General features: G+C 46.0%; 1 protein-coding gene across 1 annotated transcript in view; it reads left to right on the top strand.

Moving 5' to 3' along the window:
• MAP1B (microtubule associated protein 1B) overlaps positions 1 to 27,671 on the top strand; it is an 86,327-nt gene extending 58,656 nt beyond the window's left edge. Inside the window, exons 3-7 of the mRNA XM_080925014.1 lie at positions 9,132 to 9,214; positions 11,520 to 11,660; positions 17,478 to 23,967; positions 25,588 to 25,826; positions 27,204 to 27,671. Coding sequence (XP_080781140.1) covers positions 9,132 to 9,214; positions 11,520 to 11,660; positions 17,478 to 23,967; positions 25,588 to 25,826; positions 27,204 to 27,359 — 7,109 coding nt within the window. The 3' untranslated portion in view covers positions 27,360 to 27,671. The remainder of the gene's footprint in view (positions 1 to 9,131; positions 9,215 to 11,519; positions 11,661 to 17,477; positions 23,968 to 25,587; positions 25,827 to 27,203) is intronic.

Raw genomic sequence — 27,671 nt, 5'->3', positions numbered from 1 at the left:
TTTTTATTAACATATCAAAGTTTCTGTGGGGATCAAAGCAAGAGGGTTTGAAATTGAATTTGAACATCAGCTCTCATGAGGTTACTTGATATCTGGAATATTCTGCCTCAATTCTGTGCAGAGGTGGTTAGAGTTCAGCGTTAGAACAGGCTGCAGTGACAGGTTACTTTGTGTGGGGTGCAACTGCGCAGAAGAGGTTGGGAGTTCATCTCCCTTTGTTTTCTCCAGCATCTCCATCAGCCTTTTCCTGTCTTTGCTTGCCCTTTAATTATGGGCATTTCTCTAGACTGTAATCAGAGAGAAGCACTCTCCAACAGCATCAACTAAAAATAGACCCTGATCTGGCTCAATCTATGACCCAAGCTTCTGATCCATGTTTCTACCTACGGCTGGGCATAGCTACCTGAGCAGTCCATGGGGATGTTAAATGCAGTACAACCCACGTAACTCACTGTTATCAGTCTGTCTTTGCTATCCCCCCCCCAACTCTCCTTATTCCTCCCCAACCTAATACCTTAATTATGGTGCCTCGAAGTTGAGCTTGGTGGCTCTGCCTGTAATCTCAAGCACTCGGGAGACTAATCATGTAGGAGGATGGAGGACATAAGGATGAACTGGTTAACAACAAGCCTGAGGTTAGCCTGAGCTATCTATAGCGAGAACCAGTCTTGAAAAAAATCAAATGAAATAATAAAATAAGATGGTGTTCCAGTACCTGACCTGACTCTATAGACTGACCACTGACTCTGGTCCCCAGAGTCACAGCCCTGGGCTTCAAACTTTCTCATCTTTTTTTTTTTTTTTTTTTTTTTTTTGAGATTTATTTATTTATACAAGTACACTGTAGCTGTCTTCAGATATACCAGAAGAGGGCATCAGATTCCATTAAAGAGGGTTATGAGCCACCATGTGGTTGCTGGGAATTGAACTCTGAAAAAACAGTCAGTGTTGCTGGGAATTGAACTCTGAAAGAACAGTCAGTCAGTGCTCTTAACCACTGAGCCTTCTCTCCAGCCCAAGTTCCTAGTCGTTATCTGTAAAATGTCTTCCCAGCAGGTCTCAGGTGCACATTAATCAATATGATGGACCTTAAGAACTTAGGTCAATGTTGACCTAGGACAGATATTCAACATGTCATAACCATTCTGATTATTTATCCTTTTATTATATATTGATTGAACTCCTGCTGAATTTCAGAGTTAGGTTTCCTGACTTAGAAGATCTCCTTGTTGAACTACATTCCCTTCCGGACAGAGGCAGTGTCCGCTCATATTTTAACTCCAGAGCTGATCCCGCTAATCTGCTTGAAACCCCAGAAAATCTGTCCTCTGTATGCAGTTGGCATTACCTGCACAAATAGCAAATGCTCCTTTTTACAATGGCAGCAGGGCTTCTAAGATAAATTAAAAAAAAAAAAAAAAAAAAAAAAACCTCTCTCTCTGAAACTTTATTCCCAAGAAAGTCTAGCTGGGTCTAGTGGCCCAGACCTCAAAGCTACTCAAAAGACTGAAGCAAGAGGGTACCACAAGCTTAAGGCCTGGTCAACTTACTGAGAACTTTTCTCAAAATAACAAATTTAACCAGGGCCAGGGTGTGGCTCATAAGTAGAGTTCTTGCTTAGCATGTTTAAGCCTTAGTTCTTTCAATCTCAGCACCACAAAACAAACAAACAATTCTCCCAGAATCAACAATCACAAAAGCAAAGACGGTTACATCTAATTGTGAAAACCTAAGAAAGCGTAATATTAAGATGAAATTGCTAGTATCAGTAATCTACAGGTTCTGCCTCACTCTTCTCAAAGACAAGTAGCAGGTAGTTTTCAAAATCAAAGGCCCCAATATTATTTATCAGAGATTGAAATTATTCTTCAATAGAATAAGAAAATATTCTCACATCAACTTCTCTCTATATAAATATATATATTTACATATTTTTTTCCAGGTAGAGTTTTTCTTTATAGCCCTGGCTGGCCTGAAACTCAGAGATCTACCTGCCTCTGCGTCTCTAGCACTGAGATTAAAGGTGTGTAGCACACCCAGATAGAAATCTAATTTTTTTTTAATTTAAGTAAAGCCCTGCAGGGTGGGAGTGTAGCTCAGAAGTAGAACCCTGGGCTCATTCCTCAGCAAAAGAAAAGAAAATTAATGTAGTTTTAAAATCTTAGGACATTCTAAGAAGCAGACAGTCTGGTGACAGGAATGAGAGGCAGGAACCAGATGGGCTGGATTGGACACCTGGCTGAACAGCACGCTTAATCTGTGTGATTCAGATAGCTAGCTCCTAAACTGAAGTCCCCTCAGCTTCAACTTCTCTGCCTCTAAAAGAGGGGAGATTGCAATGATATATTTTCATGATATGTATGCAGAAAACCCAACAGGGAAATACATGAAAATGATGGTCTAATGCATCACAAATGCAAAGTGGTACTAGTGTTTGGTACAGAACCCCAGGAGAACTGTCCCCAGTATCCATAGGAAATCCTTTGGCATCTATAAGCTAGGGTCTATAGAGCCATGCGAGTCTGCCTTTCCTTGAAGCTTTCTTCTCTGTATAAGATTATTTAGAATGTGCCCTGGATTTGTGTATGGTGGGATTTGATATTTTAATTTTCTTGAAAACTGAATGGCCAGGATTTGAAGAACAATGTGGTTTTCAGGGATGTGCCCCAGAGCTGAAACATCAGAAACAAGAAGTTATTTTCAACAGGAACGAAATCTGATTTCTGGAACTATGGGGGTGGGGAGTAATGGATGAGAACTTGGCTGACCATTCAGCAGAAACAACCCTATAGGAGGGTTGACCACCCCGTCCAGCAGACTTTGGATGACTGTCAGCTGCCCCACACTGTGTGTTAACCTCTTACAAAGGGAAATGTTGGCATTCCAATCAAGCAAATTTATTTTGGGTGAGTGGCTCAGGAGAAAGAGTGAAAGGGATACTATCACATCCCTGACCTTGGCCATGCAAAGTCGGACGAATCATTAGATCTCAGGGTTGTGGTCCGTGAAGAGAGAATACTGGTAGTCAGGTTGTCCTAGGAGTGTTTAGGAGACTTAAACACAGTCTCCACCTGCAAAGCCAAATGCTTAGCTATCCTAAATCACTCTTCACATTGATTGCTGTGTGGCTGGGATGGGCGTTCAGCCTTGGGAGATAGTTCATGATCCAAGTAGACTGACACCGCCCACATGGAAGGTTCTCTTACACAGCGATACCCATAAAGTCCTCCTGTCCATTGGATTATGCTTGGGCTGCCTTTTACCTGAGGTCCCGTTGCCTCAGATACCAGGCTAGAAGTTCCTTTCCCAAGCCTACAGTTAAACAGGTAACTCAGAAGAGAAGAACAAGTTGAGTTGATGACAGGGGCCCTTGGAGAAATCAAACTCCCCATAGGGTGAGAGGCTTTGTCTCCACAGAGGGAAGCCGTATCACTTCCTGATAAACAGTTGGCTTTCTGTTTTCTGTGCTGACGCCAAGGCTGGTCTTTGGGGATCCTAGCAAGCAGGAGATACCAAGTCCCCCAGCACCTTTGTTTTCCCCAACCTTCTCAGTGCCAGCCTTAAAGGATTTCATGTCTGCCTTACCTTGTGGTCATGTCTCTCTAGGCTGAGGACATTGCTCTAGGGAACATGAAGGTGGCTTTATTTGCTCCCAGGCTTATTCTGCCCCTCTTCTAGTTGCTTCTTTTCATTTCTAAACCTGAGTGTAATAGGGGGTAGGGGCTTAGGTAGGAGAGGGGATCTGCTAATTGTGGTCTCTCAGAAGCTCTGTTACCTGATAAGCTATATTCACCCACACTCTCTGGTTTTCCTGTTTAGAACCACAGATGGGGCAGATGCTCACAGGAGACCAATCACCTTGGGCCCTTCTTAGATTCCTCACTTGCTGGTGTTACCTCTCCCCCGTGAGGGGACTTTGGCCACAGTTCCTGCTTGAGCAGCGATTACTCTCCTCCCAGAGTTATTTCCATAGCAGCTCTGTTCCTCTCTGTACTGACCACACATCTGCCCTGCAGATTATGTGGGTTCCTAGAGTAAGGAGACCTGGTTATGGTTTTAGATGAAATGATGTTATTGAAAGCTGCCTAGAGACCTGTGAGTAATCACCGGGTGCAGGGCTGTGATTTCCACGGCTCTGAGGCACAGCTCTTGAGTCTTGCTCTTATCCATTTAGCTAAACTTCACCCAGCGGAGATTTTGAGAGCAAAGGTTTGAGGTGAGAGGTTCTCCCTGCCTCCCTCCCTGCTGTAATATCCAGGGTGTTCATAGTCCTTGATTGATCGCACCTTATGTTCAATTAATCAGCCTCGAGCTGTCTTTAGCCCAAGCATTCACCAGCTCAACCTTAGGACGTTCCTTAATCTTCACAATGGGGTCTATCTAGTGTTGGCTCACAGGACCAGGTGCACAAAGTTACTCTATGTTCAGCTAGCAAAAACTGGAGGGAGGGGACAAACAACGGCACCACACCAGTGGGACCTGGGGATAGGGTAGTTAGGACTTGTGGGATCCCCATGACCGTCATCTTGGCTGTCTATAATTTAGGTCCTGATTCATCTTCTCCCTGTCATACAATTTACTAAACTGAAGTTGTTTAAATGAAGTTCTGGCTTGTAATCACTGAAAGGGAATTCAAGATGGGTGTTGTGCTTGTAAGAACAACGTAGAAGCTTTTAGCAGTTCTGGGTTCATCGGAGGCTGTTCAGCTTCCTTGATGCTTTGGTCTGGACCAAGGATGCTCTGGTCCCAGCAAGGATGGTTCAGTCTTCCATTTACTCATTATAGGCTCTTTGTGTGGGAGAGAAGACGTATGCATGTGTAAAAGAAGGTTCTAGATCTTTTCTTGAGACAGGGTCTTGTGTAGTTCAGACTGACTTTGAATTGGATGATCTTGAACTTCTGTTTCTCAAGCCTCCAAGTCCAAAGTGGTGAGGCTGCAGGCATGCACCAAGACCAATTTACACAGTACTGGAGATCAAACCTAGGCCTTAGTGTATGCCAGACAAGCATTCTACCTACTGAGCTATACCCCAGCCCGGGTTCTGCATTGCTGTGAACTGTGCCTGCATTTAGCCACAGTCAACCTCTGAAACTCAGGAGGGTGGCTATGTTTTGTGTGCCACACCCATGCTGAGAGGAAAATCTTAAACTCCCTGAAGAGATCCATAACTATCCTGGAAGCAGGAAAACACCATTTTTATTTTTAACCTTAAAGGTTTTCGGAAATCACCTAGATGTGATATGAACATAAACCAACAACCCAACCTCAAAAGACATGTAGATCCAATTAAATAAGATTTTTTAAAATAGGAAAGAAGAATCCTACCAATAACTGCAAAGTATAGACCATTTGAATTTCAAATACAGCCCTAGGAGACCACCGACAAAAGCCCCATTGTCTGAAGGGCCCTGCTGCTTCAAGGGCTCCTCATTCTCTTTTGATTCTGAAGTGGAGCAGACCCTTTGTCCCACAGCAGCCTCTCTGTTGCCCCCACCTCACCAGACTGAGCCCCCCAACTATGTGAAAAGTTTTAAGGAAGACTTCAAAGACTTCTTTTTTTTTAATATGGAAACCGACACAACTCCATCACTCCCTTGTCTAGGCTCTGCAGGGCTAAGGAGGGCTAGCTATTCATAGGGTGCCCCTTGGTTTCTTCGTGAGGTATCTATGGGGAGGGCAGACCAGAGGGTGAGGAGAGAGGCTGGGAACTTCTTTCCTGAAGCAACTGAATGGGACCTTTACAGGCAAGGGTGGTGGCTTCTCCCTGGGAATGCCTGGCCCTCTTCCCAGTGTGAAACACTCCCCAAATACGCAGCTTTGTGAGTGTCCCAGCTGCCTGAGCAGACAGCCGCCTGCTGCCAGAGAGTGGGTACCCTCAGATGCTGGGAGTGGGACTGACAGGCCCCTTCTCGCCTTGCCAGATGCTAGAGAGGCTCCACCTTCGGTTCCAGGTTTTGTGTTGAATTTGGACAATATTCCAGCCAAGAGAAGAGCTGGAAGCTGTCTCTGACTGTCTTTACATTCCTTCCTCCATTGAAACCAACCCTACAGAAAGGCATCTTGGTGAACGTGTGTTGTCAGTGGCCTCCCTCCGAGTACTTACAAAGATGGACAGGGCGTCGTTAGCTGGATTTCTGGGCAGCCCACTCTGAACTGTGACTGAGGAGGTGTGGAGGTGACCAGCAGCTGTCACTTGGCATTTGTTCTGTTTTGCCACAGAGGAAGCCAAGGAGGAAGAGAATGTCTGGTGGACGGATGGTAAGAAGCCCCTGGCAGAGAGCAGCTGGAGACCTTTCTGGGGAGGAGTGTGCAGACAGGAGTGGCTGTGGTGTCTGTTGTCTTTTTGGAAGGGTGCAGTCAGCAGAGCAGCAGAGAAAGGGCTCCATTAGGGACTCTTTTCTGCAAACCTTGCTTTGGTTTGCTTCTGTGATTCTTACAGGGCAGTTAATGACAATAGTGGTACCCAGTGTCATACCCAGTCTCACACTGTCTGGTGCTCTGGGTGCTCCCATCAAAGCTATGATGAAGAAATAGCTATTCCTTTATTGCCTTTAAATGGCAGCTTCACGTTGCCTCATGCTCATGACTTCGGAGAGCTCAAAGTCTTTGTTCCGAGGCCACGCATGGAAGGACCACCTGATTGAGTGTGGATCTGTGTAACTTTGCACTGTATCAACCGCTTATTTGAATTGTGTTTGCTTTGGCTTTAAGTGTGTATGGTTGTCAAAGGGGAGAGCAATCAAAAGCCAAATGGCAAATTTTTAAATTGATTATAAAATACCACATTCATAATAAATGAACATGGTTTGGCATCTTTTTCCTAAGCCCCTAAGCTTGCCAAAGCAGTTAACCCGGCTCCAATTTGGACCTTCTTCTTGACTGTCCATTTGCAGCAGGACATTTCATGTTTCTATTTAACTTAACTTTGCTGCGTATAGGTGCTGAGCCTCGCCTGACCACCCGGTATTCTCTGCTGACATCTTTAAGCCCATCTCTTGCTTTAGTCTATTGGTCTTTCCCCTAATTCTTTTTCAGCATCTGGTGTCTGTTTTTCTGAAAGCCAAGTTCTGATAACTAGCATCATCGGAAGGGTTCTAGAGCTGAGCACCCTGGGGCCAGACCCTGGCCTGACCACTTACTTGTTATTGGGTCGTGAGCTACTTGATGGCTTCTGTCAACTCTATCTTCAGCCGTGAGCCGTGTTCATGGTACCACACGTGAGAGCCTTTAGGGGGATTCGGTGAAATTGGATAGGTCCCAGAACAGGGGTTGGCACCTGTGTTACTTAGTTTGGGCTGCTCCTCTGCCTCCCTAGAGTTTACTGATAAATATTGCTGTAAGGAAAAGCAAGAATGATCGATTCTGGTGACGTGGTAAGAATGTCACCATGCAGCTGCTTCTCTTTCCTCTGATCCTTGGCAATGCAAAGGGGAAATCTCTAACAGAACCATGCCTGGAACTACCTTCTTTCTAACGGCTTTACTGAGACAGTGTATATACATGTGCCACGCACGAATGTGAGGTGTTTTCTTCAGGGATTACTTGTCTGTCACATTGATTCTTCATCTTGTGGTAAAATATGTATAAAGAAAAATTAGCCATTTTAACTATATTCTTAAATGTACAACTCAGGAGTGACCATTACATCTACAGGGCTGTACATCACTTATATTTTCAAAATGTTTTCATTATCCCAAACATGGAATAGTAACCATTAAGCAATAGCTCCCCAATTCCCCCCCCCCCTTTCCTCTGGGAATTACGATTATGAATTTACCTATTCTGGGTATTTCATAGGCATGAAATGCTATTTTATTTACCTGTTTGTGTCAGCATTTTTTCTTACTGTGGTGTGTTCTAGTTTATCTTAGTAACATTAGTAGAGCATGATTTTTTCTTTCTATGCCTGACTAGTATTCCATTGTGGGTAGACCACATCTAACCCAGACACTTGGGTTACTAGACCCCAGCTAACCCAAATTCTTGGGTTAGTTTACCTTTTGGCTATTAAAATAATGCTGTAATTAACATTAGCATAAAATATTTGTTCAAGTTTCTGCTTACAATTTGTACCAACCAATCAAATTGCAGTGCAATACAGGATTCTGTTTTAGCTTTTTGAAGCTATTTTCCTTCCATTTCTCTTTGTTGGTATCTCCCTCAAACGCTCCTCTGCTTCTTCCTGTCTTCCAAGCTTCATTGTACTTCCAAACATAGGCAGGCTGTCCCTCCAGATCACGTGGCTTCCTCCCACATTTCCGAGGGAACGCCCCTCTCTGTCCCTTGTTCGCTGGTAAATCACGCATCATCGACTCTGGCCACGTTCACTACATGGCTTCCATCCCCTTGTCAAGGCAGGGTGATGTTTGTAGAAGGCAATCCATAGGTCTCTGCTGACTGAAGCGCAAGGCTGAGCAGACACAGGATGGTCCTCTAAGGAGGGCATCAAGGGCCCTGCAGAGCGTCCCATCCCAAACCACACCTTACTTGGTTATTTCTCCCTCAGTTTTGTCTTGTGGGGCGGTTTGGCCACCCTGTCCTGTGGGAGGGTTGTGCCCTCCACTTCTCTTTTGCCCACAGTTTCTTCACTTTCCTACAAGCAGGTGAATTAATTGATGAATACCCCGACAGACCGTAAGCCTGCCTCAGACAGCCATTCTGGCTGCTGGGTTAATTGTTAGCCGGGGGTTTCTGGCCGTCATTCAGTTCACAATGAGGCTCCTAATTAATCTCCCGCACAGTTCTCACCAGAAGAAAGGCGGTTGGGGAGAAACATCCCCAATTTCCATGAGAAAGGAAATGTCAAGAGCCCCGTTGAGTTTTCCTGGCTTCCCTCCCTGGTCTCTGATGAAAACGGGGCCATTGGGTCAGGAGGCTGCCTAGCTGTGAAAGACCCAGTGTAAGAGCCTGGGGCCCCCCGGGCTACACCAGCTCCTGTTCAGCCTGCTGTGTGCACACTCTTTTGCTCCCTAGCATCCACTGTGTTTCTCAGTTTCCAGGGCCACATCTGAGTTGGAAATTTCTCTGCTGTCTCAGAATTATGGGAGCCATTTTCATCTGGAAAAGCTAAAGTTTTCTGTGGTGTTTTTTTTTTTTTTGTTTTTTTTTTTTTTTTTTTTTGTGCCTGCAGGACAAAAGATTCTTCATCACAGAAGTGACGTCTTAGAAACAGTTGTTCTGATCAACCCTTCGGATGAAGCAGTCAGCACTGAGGTGAGTATTCAGTTCTGGGAGGTCTTAGAGCCTGGAAGGATGGAGACTTCGCTGATCAGAGTGGGTTAGATAGGTGGGGGAGTTGGGATGTACAAGGAGAAGTCTCAGGTCCCAGGCATCCTCAATGCCCAGAGCCTGCTTCTCTACATCTAGTAGCATAGCGCCAGCTCACCAAAAGCCTCCTTTACATAAGGACATGGTGGTCAGTGCCAGCTGGAAGCACATTTGAGGAAGGGTGTAGAACAGAGTTATGTACTGGGTATGTTGTTGCCTGGATGCAGAGCAAGAATGTAGCAGAGGAAATAGACAGCAAGCCCCAGGCTGGCACAAACAGAGGTGAAACTCAGAGAAGAGGTGTATCCCAGTAGCATCGCTGTTCAGAGTAATCCAGGCCAGCACTAGCTACCCTTGGGAGGCGAGCCAGCACCAGCATCAGAGACAGGGTCTCTAGCCCAGGTCAAATCACTGGGCTCCACCACCCCAGGCCTGCCGCTGATGGGCTGCTGGCCTTGGCCGAGTTATCTTACTGCTTCTGTTTGCCCAGTAAACATGTAAAGTTTCTACTTAATGCTCTCGGAAGTGCTCAGGGCTTAGAACAGACTGTGGCGCGCAGTGGCTAAGATGTACATGTTGGCCATTACTGCTGTGTTATTACATGGGGATGCTACTAGGGAGAATGACAGGAATGTCAGGACCCACCCTGACGTCGTAAGAATACGGTGGGAGCCAGGACAATCCTGGTCCCTCGGGCCAAGCGCTGATAGAGCTCCTCTCCCACCTCCTTGGAGATGGTGTTGCTTCCTGGCATTAAAGTAGCCAAAGACCCTGGCAGGATCCTTGCCTAGGGTATCATCTGCCTGTTCTTCAGCAACTCTGACTATACGGGTTTACGGATTCGGATATAATTCATAAACCATAGACCCCATCCACTGAAAGTATGTAATTTGGTGATTATTTCTTTTAAAGAATGTTTATTAACTTGAACAGATAGCGTCACAGTTTAACATCCAAACATGCCCGTCGCTCCCCCAAATTTCCTAAACCCATTAGCAGTCACTCTATTATCCCTTAGCTTCGGGCAACCCCTATTTTCTCTCTCCAGATTCTTCTATTTTAGACGTTTCATACAAATGGCATCATACAACACGTGCCCCCCCCTTTTTTTCTGGAGCTTAACTTAGCTTAGTGGCTTCATGATCTAGTCATATATCAGCGTGTCGGTCCTACACTCCTTCCGACGGTTGTGGGGCATCCTTTTACGTAGCTCCCCACATCTGATTATTTTTTTCTTAGTTGCTGGGCCCTTACGTTGCTTTTAGTGTGGGGCTGTTTTGACCTACTTCTGCCTGAAAAAGCTCTGACAATCCAATAAGTCATGAAGTCACAGAAAACACCAGGATGGCACTTCCTGTCACCCAAAAGCTGGAGGGCTAGTACGTGCCCAGGTAGTCTGCCTAGCTGTGAAGTATGAAGCTAGTGTGTAGACCTCGTGAGCCTGAGACAACTGCTTAAGTGTGCACGCTTTTCCATGAGTGGCCTGTGGGGTTCTGGGGTAGGGGTCATGGCCTGTTTAGTTTCGAATTTTTCCTGGTGCAGAACATGATATAGGGCATGTAGGTCGTGTGGGCTAAACATTCACAAACTGGGTTCAGAACCTTGGCGCCTGAGGGTGGTGCTCCTTCAGAGAAGGGCTGGCCCCCAGCCACTGAAAATTCAGCAAAGGTTCTTTAGCACAAGTTAGGCTCAATTTGGTTTCCCAGATTGCCCTTCGGGGGTCGCCTTTTCTTTTGCTCAGTGTCCATCTTGGCTGTGAGAGCTGCAGTCTGCATTTGTCATGGCGTGCTTGCTCTGGAAGGACTGGAAGGAAGGAATCCTGAGTAGGAACTTGGAAATGTCTTTTCTGAGGCTGTCTGGGGGACCTGGAGTGGCATAGCCACAGTCTCTCCTGGCCTCGGAAGCTGCTAGTCGATACTTTACAACAGCTGTGGAACAAATGCTCGCCAGCTGTGAAGACCACTTTGAAAAGAGGAGGGCGCCCAGGGAACAAAGTCAGCAACCACTGCTGTTTGGGTTGAATCAAACTCTAACATGGTATTCACGGACACACAAATAACCCGAACGGTTATTTAATTTTATTAAAAAAAAAAAAAAAAAAACTCCTACAGAGAGGGCTCTGTCCAACACTCCCTGCCTCCCACTCCCAGCTGAAGTAATTAGACACTTGGAAAGAATGTGTCTGGTTGGTAGCAAGCTTCTGGCTCCTGCTCCACACCCTCACCTAGTCTGTGTCTGCGCTGTATTTCAGGTGCGTTTGATGATCACTGATGCCGCCCGCCATAAACTGCTGGTGCTCACCGGACAGTGCTTCGAGAACACTGGAGAGCTCATCCTCCAGTCTGGCTCTTTCTCCTTCCAGAACTTCATAGAGATTTTCACCGACCAAGAGGTGGGTTCTGCGCAGCGTGTCTACTATTGTTTGGATGCATGGGGAAGGCAGTAGGAGGGACCCCTTTGAAATAAGCAAAGCTGTGGTCCAAAATGACTTAGGCCTGGGTTAGATCGCTATCATGATCGATGGAGGATTAGAATCTCGGACGTTTTGCTGGGGGAGACATTGGTGTGCAGAGGAATGGAATGGTCAACGTTTAGGGACGGCAGAGGTACTGGGGACGCTACAATCTACCAAACCCCCAGGAGAAGCTCAGCTTTCCTATCTTCTCAGAGATTTCTCCACAGATCCTGCTTTAGCAGGATGCCTCTGCCTTGTTCTCTGTCAGGACTTTGCCACTTTCCCTGGGTTGATTATTTCTAATTTTTCTTACTTCTGGTGAGGGGACCCTGTGTTTAGAGAGGAGCTGAGGCTGGGTTCGGAGTGGACTGAGGGACAGCTTCTGGGAGTTACTACAGCCATTGAGATCTGTCTCCCTGAGATGGCAGCCTGGGTGTCTCGTGTGCTGGGAAGGGCCATGTGTCTCCCAGCATTCAGTCTTCCTCAGCCCCACACTTCACAGACAGGTCTCTGGCTTGGCCTCTCAGCAAACTGCCCAGCTTCATTTGGTTTCACCTAGAGGCCTCAGGAACACCCTGGAGAGATAGCACAATGGTTTTCCCTCTCCACACACAGGTCAGGGAGTGTGAAAAGGAAGTGTGTGGAACCCCGGTTCTGTCAGGGGGTATGAGGTCATCTGTACCTGGAGGAACCTAGCACCAGCCCACCAGGGTGAGAAAGGCCCCTGCCTGGCAAATGGCTCCTTGCTAGGAGGCCTCTGGGCTCACTCACAGCTGGCCCGTCTTGCCACTCGAAGGTGGAGGCTTTGCCTGTGTCTTCCTCCTGAGCTGAGCCAAATGTCCTACTGTGTCATGGCCACCGTGCTTGCTCAATTGCCCTGAAATGTCAGAGAAAGAGCTATGATTTTTCCCTGTTTGGACTACTGGGACACTTTCAAATAGTCAGTCTAATACCAGCTTTTTCAAGATCTGTTTGTAGATAATGTGCAATACAGGTACTTGGGCCCTTGTCTGGCCTTTCAGATGTCAGCATCTTGTCCCGGGGCCGGGGATCTGGTTGTAGGAGCCAGTGTCCTGTTGGGAGGTCAAGCGTTATGGCTGGTAAGATCAGCTGAGCCCTCTGCTCAGTTGCATAGATACGGGCAGCTTCTTGCATTCCTGTACAAGTTATACGGCTCCTTTCTGGAGTTTTCTTTCTCGCCACATCATAGGTTTGTGTCTTTGCCATGAAACCAAACAAAGGAAATGTGTAAGAAAAAGCATTGTATCATCACCAAGCGTTTACATAAGGAGGTATCACATGCCATTTATCCGGGCCCCAAGTAATCTTCTCTTTGAGAATGAGGAATGGTTTTATGAAGTTGCCGTTTAAATCACTTTTTAAAGTCCTGGCAATGGAGATTTTGTCCAGTGGGCTGTGCACATGCTCAACCTTACCATTAATTATGAAGAAAAAGAAAGCCTAGGGGCTGGAGAGGCTGCTCAGTGGTTAAGAGCACCAGCTATTCGCTCAGAGACCCAGCTTTGATTCCTAGCATCATAACTTTCTGTGATTTCAGTGTCAGGGATCCAACAACTTCTTCTTGCCTCCAAGGGCACTGGATGCATGCACTACACAGAAAGACAGATAGACATGCACTACACAGAAAGACAGACATGGCTATTCATGTCTGGAACTATTATTGCCGGCTGTTGACTTGGAAAAAGGCTTGCAGAATGACTCGTTTAAGGCCATCTGATGTCCCTTCTTGCTCCATTTGTCCAACCCTTGAAACACACCAATCAACTAAAAAAAGAATCAGAAAACATAACGTTAGCAAAAACAAACATTTCTAAGAACATTTTCCAACCTTTCCACGGAAAAGACTTTTCTTTCTGTTTCATTCTATCTTTAAGAAGGAACTTTAACCCTGAGTTCACCTACAGCATCCTTTCCACCCAGCCCCTAGAGCAAGTATCTTCTGTTATATTCTTAGCTATCTATAAAATGCAAAAGACCCTGTGTGTTCCCTGTCACAGTAGGTATGGGGAATATCCAAGCTTTCAGAACTTGGCATTCTTCAACACCTTGGAATTATCAAACAGGTGGATCTTTGAACCCAGAGATAAAAGACTTTGAGTTGTTGAGAGATACTCATTTGTAATCTGTTACATAGTGTGGGTATTTGAAGCCCAGAAGAAGACAAATGCTTTACTCTAGAGAGAAAGTATTAAGACAAAGTCTAGAGGTTAAAGTCAAAGAAAAAGGTCCAGCAAGCTGCCTTGTTTCTGGAGCTTTGTTTAAATGTGTTTCTCTAAAAATGTCACAATTCCAGTTGGAGATGACTTAGCTTAATGTTAGAGTCCTTGCCTGGCATTCCCAAGACCTTGAGTTTGACAACCAGCATCAACACACACACACACACACACACACACACACACACACAGAGAGAGAGAGAGAGAGAGAGAGAATACAAACAAATGAATACAACTTTCTAGATGTCCTGACCTAAACTGGACCCCATTTTCCAGAAATCTGACCAGATTAGTGTCACCAGAGTCAGCAATGTGAGCAGTTCACAGTCCAGTTAATAAATAAGTCTAAAAGCTTCAAATTTTCTCCAAGCATGATTAGGTGTCAGTGGAGAAGAAATACAGGCCTTGAGGCATTCTGCAAATTAACATGTGGGGGGAAAAAGAAAACCTATTCTTAATAAACCTCTTAAGTATGTTACTTCAAGAGAGGACCAAGCCAGTAAGGGACCTTGAAGCTTAAGCTTCTTTGGTTTCATATAAATCCATTTGACTGTCAACTAAAATCCCTGAGGTTTTCCATGGATATTGTAAGCTGCGCCTTGCAAGCCCATCCTTATTTACTGGCTGTTGAACCTTAACGTTTATCTCTTTAGAATACCACCCGTCGACAATCGCCTTGCCATTATGTCCTAAGTCTAAAGCTTTCCTAAACACCTGAGCTCTACTGTCCCACACTCCCTCAGGCCTCTCTTTCTGAAGCCAGGCACAGCTTTGACAAGCATGTCTGTTCCAACTTCATCCCAGTTGATACTCAGCAGCGGAGAAATGAACTTGGAGCAGCCAACCGCAGATCATCCTCCGGTTGGCACTCAGGAGCACCACTGCCTACAATTCCACACAATTCTGCTATCACACAGTTCCAAGACACTGTGACATGTCTTGCCAGAGCCCAGAGACAGACTTCAGCATTTCCTCTTCAGCTAAGCAGGTCATTCCATCACAAAAGGAAATGTAGTTAGAAGTCCAAGGTTTAGAAATTACAATTTGTTTTGTTGATCTCCAGTAAAGCCACTTATTTCTGTATCTTCCTTCTTCTTTCAGTGTGCCCACGTTTAATCAGGAAAGGCAATTAGCAGAAAAGATACTCTTATCCCAAAGCAGTGCTAAGCCTACTCATGTTTGTCATTCCATCTCTGTAAGAACCATGGTGACAGTCTCTGCTTGAAAAGGCAGGCACTTGTCACAGCTGCAGGAAGACAGCATGTGTTGAATTGACCAAATCCAGTGCAGTGTAACCCAGTGTTCTAAGTCTGGTTATACACTGGGGCAAAGCTAAGGTAAATCATATCCTAATCCCCAAACTTCTGTTTCAGAAAATCTCTCACATCAGCTCAGAGGTTCAAGTGACAAGGGGCCTGAGTCCTGACGAAAATGATTCTGGGCCAAAACAAATGGCCATTCCTGAGCCATCTGCTCTGAACTCTTACCCTTGGTTTCTTGTGTCATTGAATTCCAGAATACTTCATTCCAAGGCTATGGCTGTGAGGGTGTGTATGCAAAGACAGTGTACAGAACCCACACTTTCCTATAGTAGATTGCAGGGGAACAGCCATTTTTGTTCTGTTAGACCATCCAGCATAAACTGATGTCACAAAATACCAAGGTAACAATGCTATGTGCTATTTTCCTCTGACTTAATCATCTTCCATAAACCAGTTGAATGTCAACTCTTGATCTGAGAACTAAAAAAAAAAAAAAAAACTAAAACAGCAAATGATAAACATCCATGGGAGTAAAGGGAATCACCGAATAAAGTATTTCTTATAATCATCGTCAGGACTCGGGCCCTTTGTCACTTGAACCTCTGAGCTGATGTGAGAGATTTTCTGAAACAGAAGTTTGGGGCTTAGGACATGATTTACCTTAGCGGAGTCAAGACCTATTAAAAAACACACAGATTGATATTGAAAAGGAAAACTTTGTGTAAACCATATTTGTTTTGGTCCTGATTCAGTTTTCCATATTCTCTTCCTTGTGAAACACTGAATAGCATATTGAAAAAAGTATTTATGCCAAATGAGATCTGATTCAGTCGCAACCAGTTTGTTCCCAGCCCATTGAGATCATGTAGAGAGCTAAGAGGCTCGCCTTGGAATTCTTTAGAGTTGAGCTGACACAGAGGAGTGAAGTTGGCCACTGGTTCGCACAACTGCTTGGTCACTTTGTCATCAAGGCTTCATGAGGAGCATTTGTATTTGCAAAGGGTCTGCTAGAGCAGTCACATAATGGGTGTGGGTGCCAGGATCTAGTAATTGGTTGTAGCAGTGGGCAGTCGGTAACTTCCTGCCTCCCAGAGGGGAAAAGACAAAAGAAAAGAAACCCATACTCCCCACCCCCCCAGTCTACTGAATTCCGAAAGAAGAAAGACTATTACCTGGTACAAAGTCCAGTGCACTAAGAGAAGCAAAGGCATTATGTTTTTTATTAGTTCTTTGAGAATTTTGCTCAATGTATTTTGACCATATTTCACCCCCTCCCATAACTCCTCCCAGATCTGTCCCCTTTCCCTACCAATGAACCTCATGTTTTCTTTTTCACTTAAACAAACAAACAAATCCACTTTTTCCAGTTTGTGCTGCCCATATATTCTTGGGTGTGTGTCCTTCCACTGGGAGTGGTCAATTCAGTAAGGGGCCACACCCTTTCCGTGAGCTAGCCAGTAGTGGTATAGTTAGTGTTGAGACTTCACATCCACCTTCTCAGTGCTGGCCTTTTGCCTGACTTGGGCTAAAGGAAAGGATTCTCCATGTGGAAATGATGGATGCTTTTCTCTGTGATTGCCTAGTGTTTGTTAAAGGGCATCTTTGCATGGCAAACGCCCAGACCTGATAGTCAAGTTCTTTTATAACTGCTGTGCTATGAACACCAGTCACTCAGATGGTCTTCAGTTTGGGAACTGGAGCAGAATTCTGGGGCAAGGAGGACATACAAAGAGAGAATCCTAGAGCAGCGGCCTCAAAGTAGCAGAGAGTCTATATATACATATACATATACATATACATATACATATACATATACATATACATATACATATACATATACACATATACATATACACATATACATATATATATATATATATATATATATATATATATATATAGAGAGAGAGAGAGAGAGAGAGAGAGAGAGAGAGAGAGAGAGAGAGATAGACTCAGAACAGAGACTGTCTACCTTTAAGTTTACCAATATTTCAATCACAGGATCAAGGCCAAGTGATGGGCATGTTTTTATTTGTTTTTGTTTGTTTGTTTGTTTATGAGACTGGGTTTTTCTGTGTAGCCCTGGCTGTCTTGAAACTTGCTCTGTGGACCAGATTGGCCTCAAATTAAATTGGCCCCGAGTGCTGGGATCAAGTTCCTTGGTGACACTAGCCCTAGGTAAAGTCACCGATGGAGATGACGAGCCAGTGATGACATCACTTAACTCCTTTCCCCTTTCTTTCTGTTCGCAAACCCAGATTGGGGAGCTCCTGAGCACCACCCACCCTGCCAACAAAGCCAGCCTCACCCTCTTCTGCCCTGAGGAAGGAGACTGGAAGAACTCCAACCTTGACAGACACAATCTTCAAGACTTCATCAACATTAAGCTCAACTCAGCTTCTATCTTGCCAGAAATGGAGGGACTTTCTGAGTTCACCGAGTATCTCTCAGAGTCTGTCGAAGTCCCCTCTCCCTTTGACATCCTAGAACCCCCGACCTCAGGCGGATTTCTGAAGCTCTCCAAGCCTTGCTGTTACATTTTTCCAGGGGGCCGTGGGGACTCTGCCCTGTTTGCAGTGAACGGATTCAATATGCTCATTAACGGAGGATCAGAAAGAAAATCTTGCTTCTGGAAGCTCATTCGGCACTTGGACCGTGTGGACTCCATCCTGCTCACCCACATTGGGGATGACAATTTGCCGGGGATCAATAGCATGCTGCAGCGAAAGATTGCAGAGCTAGAAGAGGAGCGGTCCCAGGGCTCCACCAGCAACAGTGACTGGATGAAAAACCTCATCTCCCCTGACTTGGGGGTTGTGTTTCTCAATGTACCTGAAAATCTGAAAAACCCAGAACCCAACATCAAGATGAAGAGGAGCCTAGAAGAAGCATGCTTCACCCTCCAGTATCTAAACAAACTGTCCATGAAACCAGAGCCTTTATTTAGAAGTGTAGGCAATACCATTGAGCCTGTCATCCTGTTCCAAAAAATGGGAGTGGGTAAACTTGAGATGTACGTGCTCAACCCAGTCAAGAGCAGCAAGGAAATGCAGTATTTTATGCAGCAGTGGACTGGTACCAACAAAGACAAGGCCGAACTAATCCTGCCCAATGGTCAAGAAGTAGACATCCCGATTTCCTACCTGACTTCAGTCTCATCTTTGATTGTGTGGCATCCAGCCAACCCTGCTGAGAAAATCATTCGGGTTCTGTTTCCTGGAAACAGCACACAGTACAATATTCTAGAGGGACTGGAAAAACTCAAACATCTAGACTTCCTAAAGCAGCCACTGGCTACCCAAAAAGATCTCACTGGCCAAGTGCCCACCCCCCCAGTGAAACAGGTCAAGTTGAAACAGCGGGCTGACAGCCGAGAGAGTCTGAAGCCAGCCACAAAACCACTTTCTAGTAAATCAGTGAAGAAGGAGTCCAAAGAGGAAGCCCCCGAAGTCACAAAATCTAGTCAAGTGGAAAAAACACCCAAAGTTGAAAGCAAAGAGAAAGTGATAGTGAAAAAAGATAAGCCGGTAAAGACAGAAAGTAAGCCTTCAGTGACAGAAAAGGAGGTGTCCAGCAAAGAGGAGCAGTCCCCAGTGAAAGCTGAGGTGGCTGAGAAGCAAGCCACTGAGAGCAAACCCAAAGTCACCAAAGAGAAAGTGGTAAAAAAAGAAACAAAGACAAAACCTGAAGAAAAGAAAGAGGAGAAGCCCAAGAAAGAAGTGGCTAAAAAGGAGGACAAAACGCCCCTGAAGAAAGACGAGAAGCCAAAAAAGGAAGAGGTGAAAAAGGAGATCAAGAAAGAAATCAAAAAAGAAGAGAAAAAGGAACTGAAGAAAGAGGTGAAGAAGGAAACGCCCCTGAAGGATGCCAAGAAGGAGGTGAAGAAAGACGAAAAGAAAGAAGTTAAAAAGGAAGAGAAAGAGCCCAAAAAGGAAATTAAGAAGATCTCCAAGGACGTAAAGAAATCGACTCCTCTATCCGACACAAAGAAACCAACTGCATTAAAACCAAAAGTGGCAAAGAAAGAAGAGCCCACCAAGAAGGAGCCTATTGCTGCTGGAAAACTCAAGGACAAGGCGAAGGTCAAAGTCATTAAAAAGGAAGGCAAGACCACAGAAGCTGCTGCCACAGCTGTTGGCACCGCTGCCACCACAGTGGCTGCAGTGGCGGCAGCTGGAATAGCGGCCAGTGGTCCGGCCAAAGAACTTGAAGCAGAGAGGTCCCTCATGTCATCCCCTGAGGATCTAACCAAGGACTTTGAGGAGCTAAAGGCTGAGGAGATTGATGTAGCCAAGGACATCAAGCCTCAGCTGGGGCTCATTGAGGATGAAGAGAAATTGAAGGAAACAGAGGCAGGAGAAGCCTACGTCATCCAGAAAGAGACAGAAGTCAGCAAAGGCTCTGCTGAATCACCTGACGAAGGGATCACCACCACTGAGGGAGAGGGAGAGTGTGAGCAAACCCCTGAGGAGCTGGAGCCAGTTGAGAAGCAGGGCGTGGATGACATTGAGAAGTTTGAAGACGAAGGAGCTGGTTTTGAAGAATCCTCAGAGACTGGAGACTATGAAGAAAAGGCGGAAACGGAGGAAGCGGAGGAGCCCGAAGAGGATGGGGAAGACAACGTGAGCGGGAGTGCCTCTAAGCACAGCCCCACCGAAGATGACGAATGTGCAAAGGCTGAGGCGGATGTGCACATCAAGGAGAAGAGGGAGTCTGTGGCCAGCGGTGACGACCGGGCAGAAGAAGACATGGATGAAGTGCTTGAGAAAGGAGAAGCTGAACAATCTGAGGAGGAGGGTGAAGAGGAGGACAAAGCAGAGGATGCCAGAGAGGAAGACTATGAGCCCGACAAAGCTGAGGCTGAAGATTATGTGATGGCCGTGGTTGACAAGGCTGCGGAGGCTGGAGTCACTGAGGAGCAGTATGGATTCCTGAGTACATCAGCCAAGCAGCTTGGAGTCCAGTCCCCCGGCCGAGAACCTGCATCTTCAATTCATGACGAGACCCTACCTGGAGGCTCCGAGAGTGAGGCCACTGCTTCAGATGAGGAGAATCGAGAAGACCAGCCTGAGGAATTCACCGCCACCTCTGGATACACTCAGTCTACCATTGAGATATCTAGTGAGCCTACCCCAATGGATGAGATGTCTACTCCTCGTGATGTGATGAGCGACGAAACCAACAATGAGGAGACAGAGTCCCCATCTCAGGAGTTCGTAAACATTACCAAATATGAGTCTTCGCTGTATTCTCAGGACTACTCCAAGCCTGTCGTTGCATCCTTCAATGGATTGTCAGAAGGGTCAAAAACAGATGCCACCGATGGCAAGGACTACAACGCTTCTGCCTCTACCATATCACCACCTTCATCCATGGAAGAAGACAAATTCAGCAAGTCTGCTCTTCGTGATGCTTACTGCTCTGAAGAGAAAGAAGTGAAAGGCAGTGCCCAGTTGGACATCAAAGATGTTTCAGATGAGAGACTTAGCCCAGCCAAGAGTTCATCACCGAGTCCTTCTCCACTGTCTCCCACAGAGAAGACTCCTCTGGGTGAACGTAGCGTGAATTTCTCTCTGACACCCAATGAGATTAAAGTCTCTGCAGAGGGAGAGGCAACGTCAGTGTCCCCTGGAGTGACCCAAGCAGTAGTTGAAGAACATTGTGCCAGTCCCGAGGAGAAGACCCTGGAAGTATTGTCACCATCTCAGTCTGTGACAGGCAGTGCTGGCCACACACCTTACTATCAATCTCCCACTGATGAAAAGTCCAGTCACCTACCTTCAGAAGTCACTGAGAAGCCACAGGCAGTTCCAGTGAGCTTTGAATTCAGTGAGGCCAAAGACGAGAACGAGAGAACGTCCACAAGCCCCATGGATGAACCTGTGCCTGACTCAGAGTCTCCTATCGAGAAAGTTCTGTCTCCTTTAAGGAGCCCTCCCCTTATTGGATCTGAGTCCCCATATGAAGACTTCCTAAGTGCTGATGTCAAGGCTCTTGGCAGATGTTCCGAAAGCCCCTTTGAAGGGAAGAATGGAAAGCAAGGCTTCCCAGACAAAGAAAGCCCAGTTTCTGACCTGACTTCCACTGGCCTTTACGAAGACAAACAGGAAGAGAAAAGCACAGGCTTCATACCCATAAAGGAAGACTTCGGTCCAGAAAAGAAAACCAATGATGTTGAGATCATGAGTTCTCAATCAGCTCTGGCTTTGGATGAAAGGAAATTGGGAGGAGATGCATCTCCGACACAAATAGACATCAGTCAGTTTGGCTCTTTCAAAGAAGACACTAAGATGTCCATTTCAGAAGGCACTGTCTCAGACAAGTCAGCCACGCCTGTGGATGAGGGTGTGGCAGAAGACACCTACTCTCACATGGAGGGTGTGGCCTCAGTCTCTACTGCCTCTGTGGCTACAAGCTCTTTTCCAGAGCCAACCACAGATGATGTGTCTCCTTCTCTACATGCTGAGGTGGGTTCTCCACATTCCACAGAGGTTGACGACTCCCTCTCGGTGTCTGTGGTGCAAACACCTACCACATTCCAGGAAACAGAAATGTCTCCATCTAAAGAAGAGTGCCCAAGACCAATGTCGATTTCTCCTCCAGACTTCTCCCCTAAGACAGCCAAATCCAGAACACCCATTCAAGATCACCGATCCGAACAGTCTTCAATGTCAATGGAGTTTGGCCAGGAATCCCCTGAACATTCTCTTGCTATGGACTTTAGTCGGCAGTCTCCAGATCACCCTACTGTGGGTGCTAGTATGCTTCACATCACTGAGAATGGCCCAACTGAAGTGGACTATAGTCCCTCTGACATCCAGGACTCTAGTTTGTCACATAAGATCCCGCCCATGGAAGAGCCATCCTACACCCAGGATAATGATCTGTCTGAGCTCATCTCTGTGTCTCAGGTGGAGGCTTCCCCATCCACCTCTTCTGCTCACACTCCTTCTCAGATAGCCTCTCCTCTTCAGGAAGACACTCTCTCTGATGTCGGTCCTCCCAGAGATATGTCGTTATATGCCTCACTTGCATCCGAGAAAGTGCAAAGCCTGGAAGGAGAGAAACTCTCTCCAAAATCTGATATTTCTCCACTCACCCCACGAGAGTCCTCACCTTTATATTCACCTGGCTTTTCAGATTCTACCTCTGCGGCTAAAGAGGGTGCAGCAGCTCACCAAACCTCCTCCTCTCCACCAACAGATGCGGCAACAGCAGAGCCCTACGGCTTCCGCTCCTCAATGTTATTTGATACAATGCAGCATCATCTGGCCTTGAATAGAGATTTGACCACATCTAGTGTGGAGAAGGACAGTGGAGGGAAGACTCCCGGTGACTTTAACTATGACTATCAAAAGCCTGAGGACACCACTGGATCCCCAGATGAAGAAGATTATGACTATGACTCTCATGATAAAACCATCCGGACCCATGATGTGGGTGATTACTACTACGAGAAGACAGAGAGAACCATAAAATCTACGTGTGACAGTGGGTACTCCTATGAGACCATTGAGAAGACCACCAAGACCCCAGAAGATGGTGGCTACACCTGTGAAATTACCGAGAAAACCACTCGGACCCCTGAAGAGGGTGGGTATTCATATGAGATCAGTGAGAAGACCACTCGGACCCCTGAAGTAAGTGGCTACACCTATGAAAAGACCGAGAAGTCCAGAAGGCTCCTGGATGACATTAGCAATGGCTACGATGACACCGAGGATGGCGGCCACACACTTGGCGACTGTAGCTACTCCTACGAAACTACTGAGAAAATTACCAGTTTTCCTGAGTCTGAAAGCTATTCCTATGAGACAACTACCAAAACAACACGGAGTCCAGACACCTCTGCATACTGTTATGAGACCGTGGAGAAGATCACCAAGACCCCACAGGCATCCACATACTCCTATGAGACCTCAGACAGATGCTACACTACAGAAAAGAAGTCCCCCTCAGAGGCACGCCAGGATGTTGATTTATGTCTGGTGTCCTCCTGTGAATTCAAGCATCCCAAGACGGAGCTCTCACCTTCCTTCATTAATCCAAATCCTCTCGAGTGGTTTGCTGGTGAAGAGCCCACTGAAGAATCCGAAAAGCCCCTCACTCAGTCCGGAGGTGCTCCCCCACCTTCAGGAGGAAAGCAACAGGGCAGGCAGTGTGATGAAACTCCACCCACCTCAGTCAGTGAGTCAGCTCCATCCCAGACAGACTCTGATGTTCCCCCAGAGACAGAAGAGTGCCCCTCTATCACAGCCGATGCCAATATTGACTCTGAAGATGAGTCAGAAACTATCCCCACAGACAAAACTGTCACATACAGACACATGGACCCACCTCCAGCCCCCATGCAAGACCGAAGTCCTTCTCCTCGCCACCCTGATGTGTCCATGGTGGACCCAGAAGCCTTGGCTATTGAGCAGAACCTAGGTAAGGCTCTGAAGAAGGATCTGAAGGAGAAGACCAAGACCAAGAAGCCGGGCACGAAGACCAAGTCCTCTTCACCTGTCAAAAAGGGTGACGGGAAGTCCAAGCCTTCAGCGGCTTCCCCCAAACCAGGAGCCTTGAAGGAATCCTCTGACAAGGTGTCCAGAGTGGCTTCTCCTAAGAAGAAAGAGTCCATGGAAAAAGCTACGAAGACCACCACCACTCCTGAGGTCAAAGCCACACGAGGGGAAGAGAAGGACAAGGACACTAAGAATGCAGCCAATGCCTCCGCATCCAAGTCAGTGAAGACCGCAACAGCAGGTAGGTGGGGTCACATTACAGATCAGAGAGGTTTTCACTAGAAAGTCTGTCTACTTCTCTATTTGTCTTGTTGCTGGGAAGATCAGAAAGCCTGGACCGATGCTTTATCTTCCCTCCGTCTTCCTCTTCCGCTTCAAAGTTCGCCTCCTGGCCCAGTGTGGCTTAGAGTTGGCAGAGTATATGGCCCAGTGCTGCAGGAATCTGTCTGGTGTGATTGCTGGGTTGGTGTCATTCTGGACAGCAGCTGTAGGCCTGTCGCAAACCTTCAGAAGTAAGGATGTGTGTCTCCGGCTGCTCTGGGAAGGTTCAGGCAAGCTGACCTTAAAAATCATATCGGGGATAGATCAGGAGCTCCCAAAGGCCTATGACAAACCAGAGGTTTCCTGGCAAACCTGAGATTTTTTTGTCTAAGCCCAATATTTATTTCTTCTGTAAAAGTTAAAATGTAAAATTATAAAAATCGACACATTTTAAAAAGAAAAAAATTAGGCAAAGTGTGCCCATTGAAATATCGGCTGTATTTTTTTACCTGCTCATGAACAGTGAGATTCCAGTTGGCCAATCACTATCAAGTAGCAAAAGAGGGAAACGTTAAAACTGTTTTCTTCTTCCTACCCATGGCCTCACTAGCACAGTGATTTGTCAGACTCAGTAGAAATGTCTGACGTTCCACTTTGCCACAGATACCCAGCGATCTCTATTCCTTAGCAATGACTTAAGGCTCTTTTTTTTTTGTTGTTGTTGTTTTGTTTTGTTTTGTGAGATAGTTTCTTGCCATTTCAGAAACTATTGGAAATTATTTCCCAGCTCCAACCCCAAATTTTTTTAAACATCTTTCCTCTGAAGTTCAAGTCATTAACTCAAATAGCAGCATTTTATTTTTAAATCAAACATTCTAGCATGAGCCAATCCAAAGATACACTAGCTCGATACTTACATGCTGACGCAGTGCTTGAAAACCATGAGAAGTCTTTGTTTCCGTAACTTAACTCTTCTGCACCTACAAGAACAGTGTGTTTCAGACGCCATCTGTGGCATTGCACAGCAGGAGAGCAAGCTCAGTGTGCAGCAGGCGTGGAACCAGAGCCAGGGTGCGTGCCATGCTGCAAGCACGGCCAGAAACCCCATGCGTCCTTGTGTCTGATTTTAAACTTGGTTCAATGGGTGATCAGAAATTTCTTACTGTTGAAAAATATAATTGGTCCATTTATGTTCAGTTGTTCAGTTTCATATGGCATCGGGATCCATAGGTTGAGCTTCCATCTTGCAAAGCTTTTCAAACTAAAATACACATTATTAAATAGTTTGGATGGAGAGTACTATTATTTAATTCCTTTTTTCCATTAATTCCTTTTTTTTTTTAAAGGCCCAGGAAACTTTTTACTTTCTAATGGGTTGTCTGCAAAGGAAAGCCAAGTGTCATTTTCAGTTTCTCCTACTGAGGTGATGAATAAGTATGGTATAATCTCCAATTCCTAGTGTTTGAGATCCTATACAAGGTGCCAGGGAACTGGGCCTCCTACCATCCTTTCCCTGTCCCGGGGGAACCCAAGTGGGGTTCTGTGGATGTGTCTGTATCTTCACACTGCTATGACCCTTGCTTTGTCTTTGTTACCAAAGGACCAGGAACCACTAAGACGGCCAAGTCGTCCACCGTGCCTCCAGGCCTCCCTGTGTATTTGGACCTGTGCTATATTCCCAACCACAGCAACAGTAAGAATGTCGATGTTGAGTTTTTCAAGAGAGTGAGGTCATCTTACTACGTGGTGAGTGGAAACGACCCTGCCGCGGAGGAGCCCAGCCGGGCTGTCCTGGATGCCTTGTTGGAAGGGAAGGCTCAATGGGGAAGCAACATGCAGGTAAGAACATGAGGCCCTTGTCTGAGCTGCATTTGAGCTAGTTCTAGGGGCAAAGAGAAGTGTCTTAGTTAGGGTTTACTTCTGTGAACAGACACCATGACCACAGCAAGTCTTATAACATTCAGTTGGGGCTGCTTATGGGTTCAGAGGTTCAGTCCATTATCGTCAACGTGGGAGCATGGCAGCATCCAGGCAGGCATGGTGCAGGAGGAGCTGAGAGTTCTACATCTTCATCTGAAGGCTGCTACTGGAAGACTGGCTTCTAGGTAGCTAGGAGTAGGGTCTTAAAGCCCACACCCACAGTGACACACCCACTCCAACAAGGCCACACCTCCAAATTGTGCCAAGTAGATACAAACCATCACAAGGAGGAACCATGCTTAAACAGGCATCTTTATGATTGCTGATCCACACGTGGTACCTCCTGACTGTTGCATGTGAAATATGCCAGTGAAGTTTTCAAGTGACATTTTTCCAGGAACCACAACCAAGCTGTAAAAAATTAAAAAAAGGTTTTGTTTTCATTGAGGGGAGGAGTTGTAGCCTAGAATATAAATCAGCTAGGAACTTGCAGTTCACATAAAAGTTCACATAAAAGGTCAGTTTAGCAGACAGAAGATAGGCCAAAGTGGCATTCTTGACAGTCTCACTTTCAATGGCATTGGAGGAGAACCACCTTACCTAAGACAGAGTCCATGCACTGATAAGATGACCGGAAATGAATTGCTGTCCCACCCCTACCTCTGGCCCCCATGCTGAGTACTGTATGTGTGAGCCATAGTTGTCCTGAGTCTGTGGAATTCCTGCCAAGGAATTGTCATCACTCATTTGTGTTTCACCAGCAGACTAAAGCTAGAAATATGGCGACTGGGTGAGGGAGGTATGTGGGGGTCAAGTCTCCAGGTGAAATTCGATTGCCTCTCAGGCCCTTAGGGCTGGCTGTAAACCGTCCAGTTTCCATGTTCCTATTGGGCTCTGATCACTGGTTATCTGATTTGTGGCTTAGCAAATAATCACCTAGCAGTCTGTGCTCATGTCTTCAATAAGCTTGCTCTCGAATGCTTCCATGGTATTCACATGAGGAGTACTCCACTCCTATAACCCACAGTCTGATATCAGGTGGGCTTCTGAGGGTTTGAGCTACGATATAAAACTTCCTGCGTTAAGTACAGAGTATGGTCTGTACAACATTTGCCCCATGGTTGTGGTTCCTGGAAAACATCATTTGAGGACTTCATTGGCATTTTTTGGGGGGAGGAAACAACATTCTTCTTTTGTCCCCTTCTGCTAGTGAGCCAACAGATACCGTATTCTGTTTTTATTCCTGGCATCTAACCCTGCTTCCCTTTAAATATCTTCTTTCCTCCTCCTCTGTAGGTGACTCTGATCCCAACACATGACTCCGAGGTGATGAGGGAGTGGTACCAGGAGACCCATGAGAAGCAGCAAGACCTTAACATCATGGTCTTAGCGAGCAGTAGTACGGTGGTCATGCAAGACGAATCCTTCCCTGCATGCAAGATAGAACTGTAGAAGCCCGAGCCGGCCACACCACAGGATTTGAACTGTGTTTCCAGAGATTCCTGAATTTGAAACTACCTTTTCTAAAACGTCCATTCATCTAACTAAGTCACTGAACAGATGCTATACTGTGTCGTGGTGATGCAAGTCACTGGTATTTCTCAATTTTTGCCGACTGCTAAGGGAAGTAACCATATTCCCACAATAGATTTCAAGTTACTGCAAAATTACCTACCCCTGTTCATCTCTGCTGAACATGTGGAAACCATGCACTCGCTCACCCAACTGACTTCTGCTAGGTATTGGCATTTATCTTAGAGAGAG

Source organism: Micromys minutus (assembly GCF_963924665.1).
Source record: "Micromys minutus genome assembly, chromosome: 11".
Classification (NCBI taxonomy): Eukaryota; Metazoa; Chordata; class Mammalia; order Rodentia; family Muridae; genus Micromys; species Micromys minutus.
The sequence above is the reverse complement of the archived record's forward strand: the minus strand, read 5'-3'. Positions and strand labels throughout refer to the sequence as shown.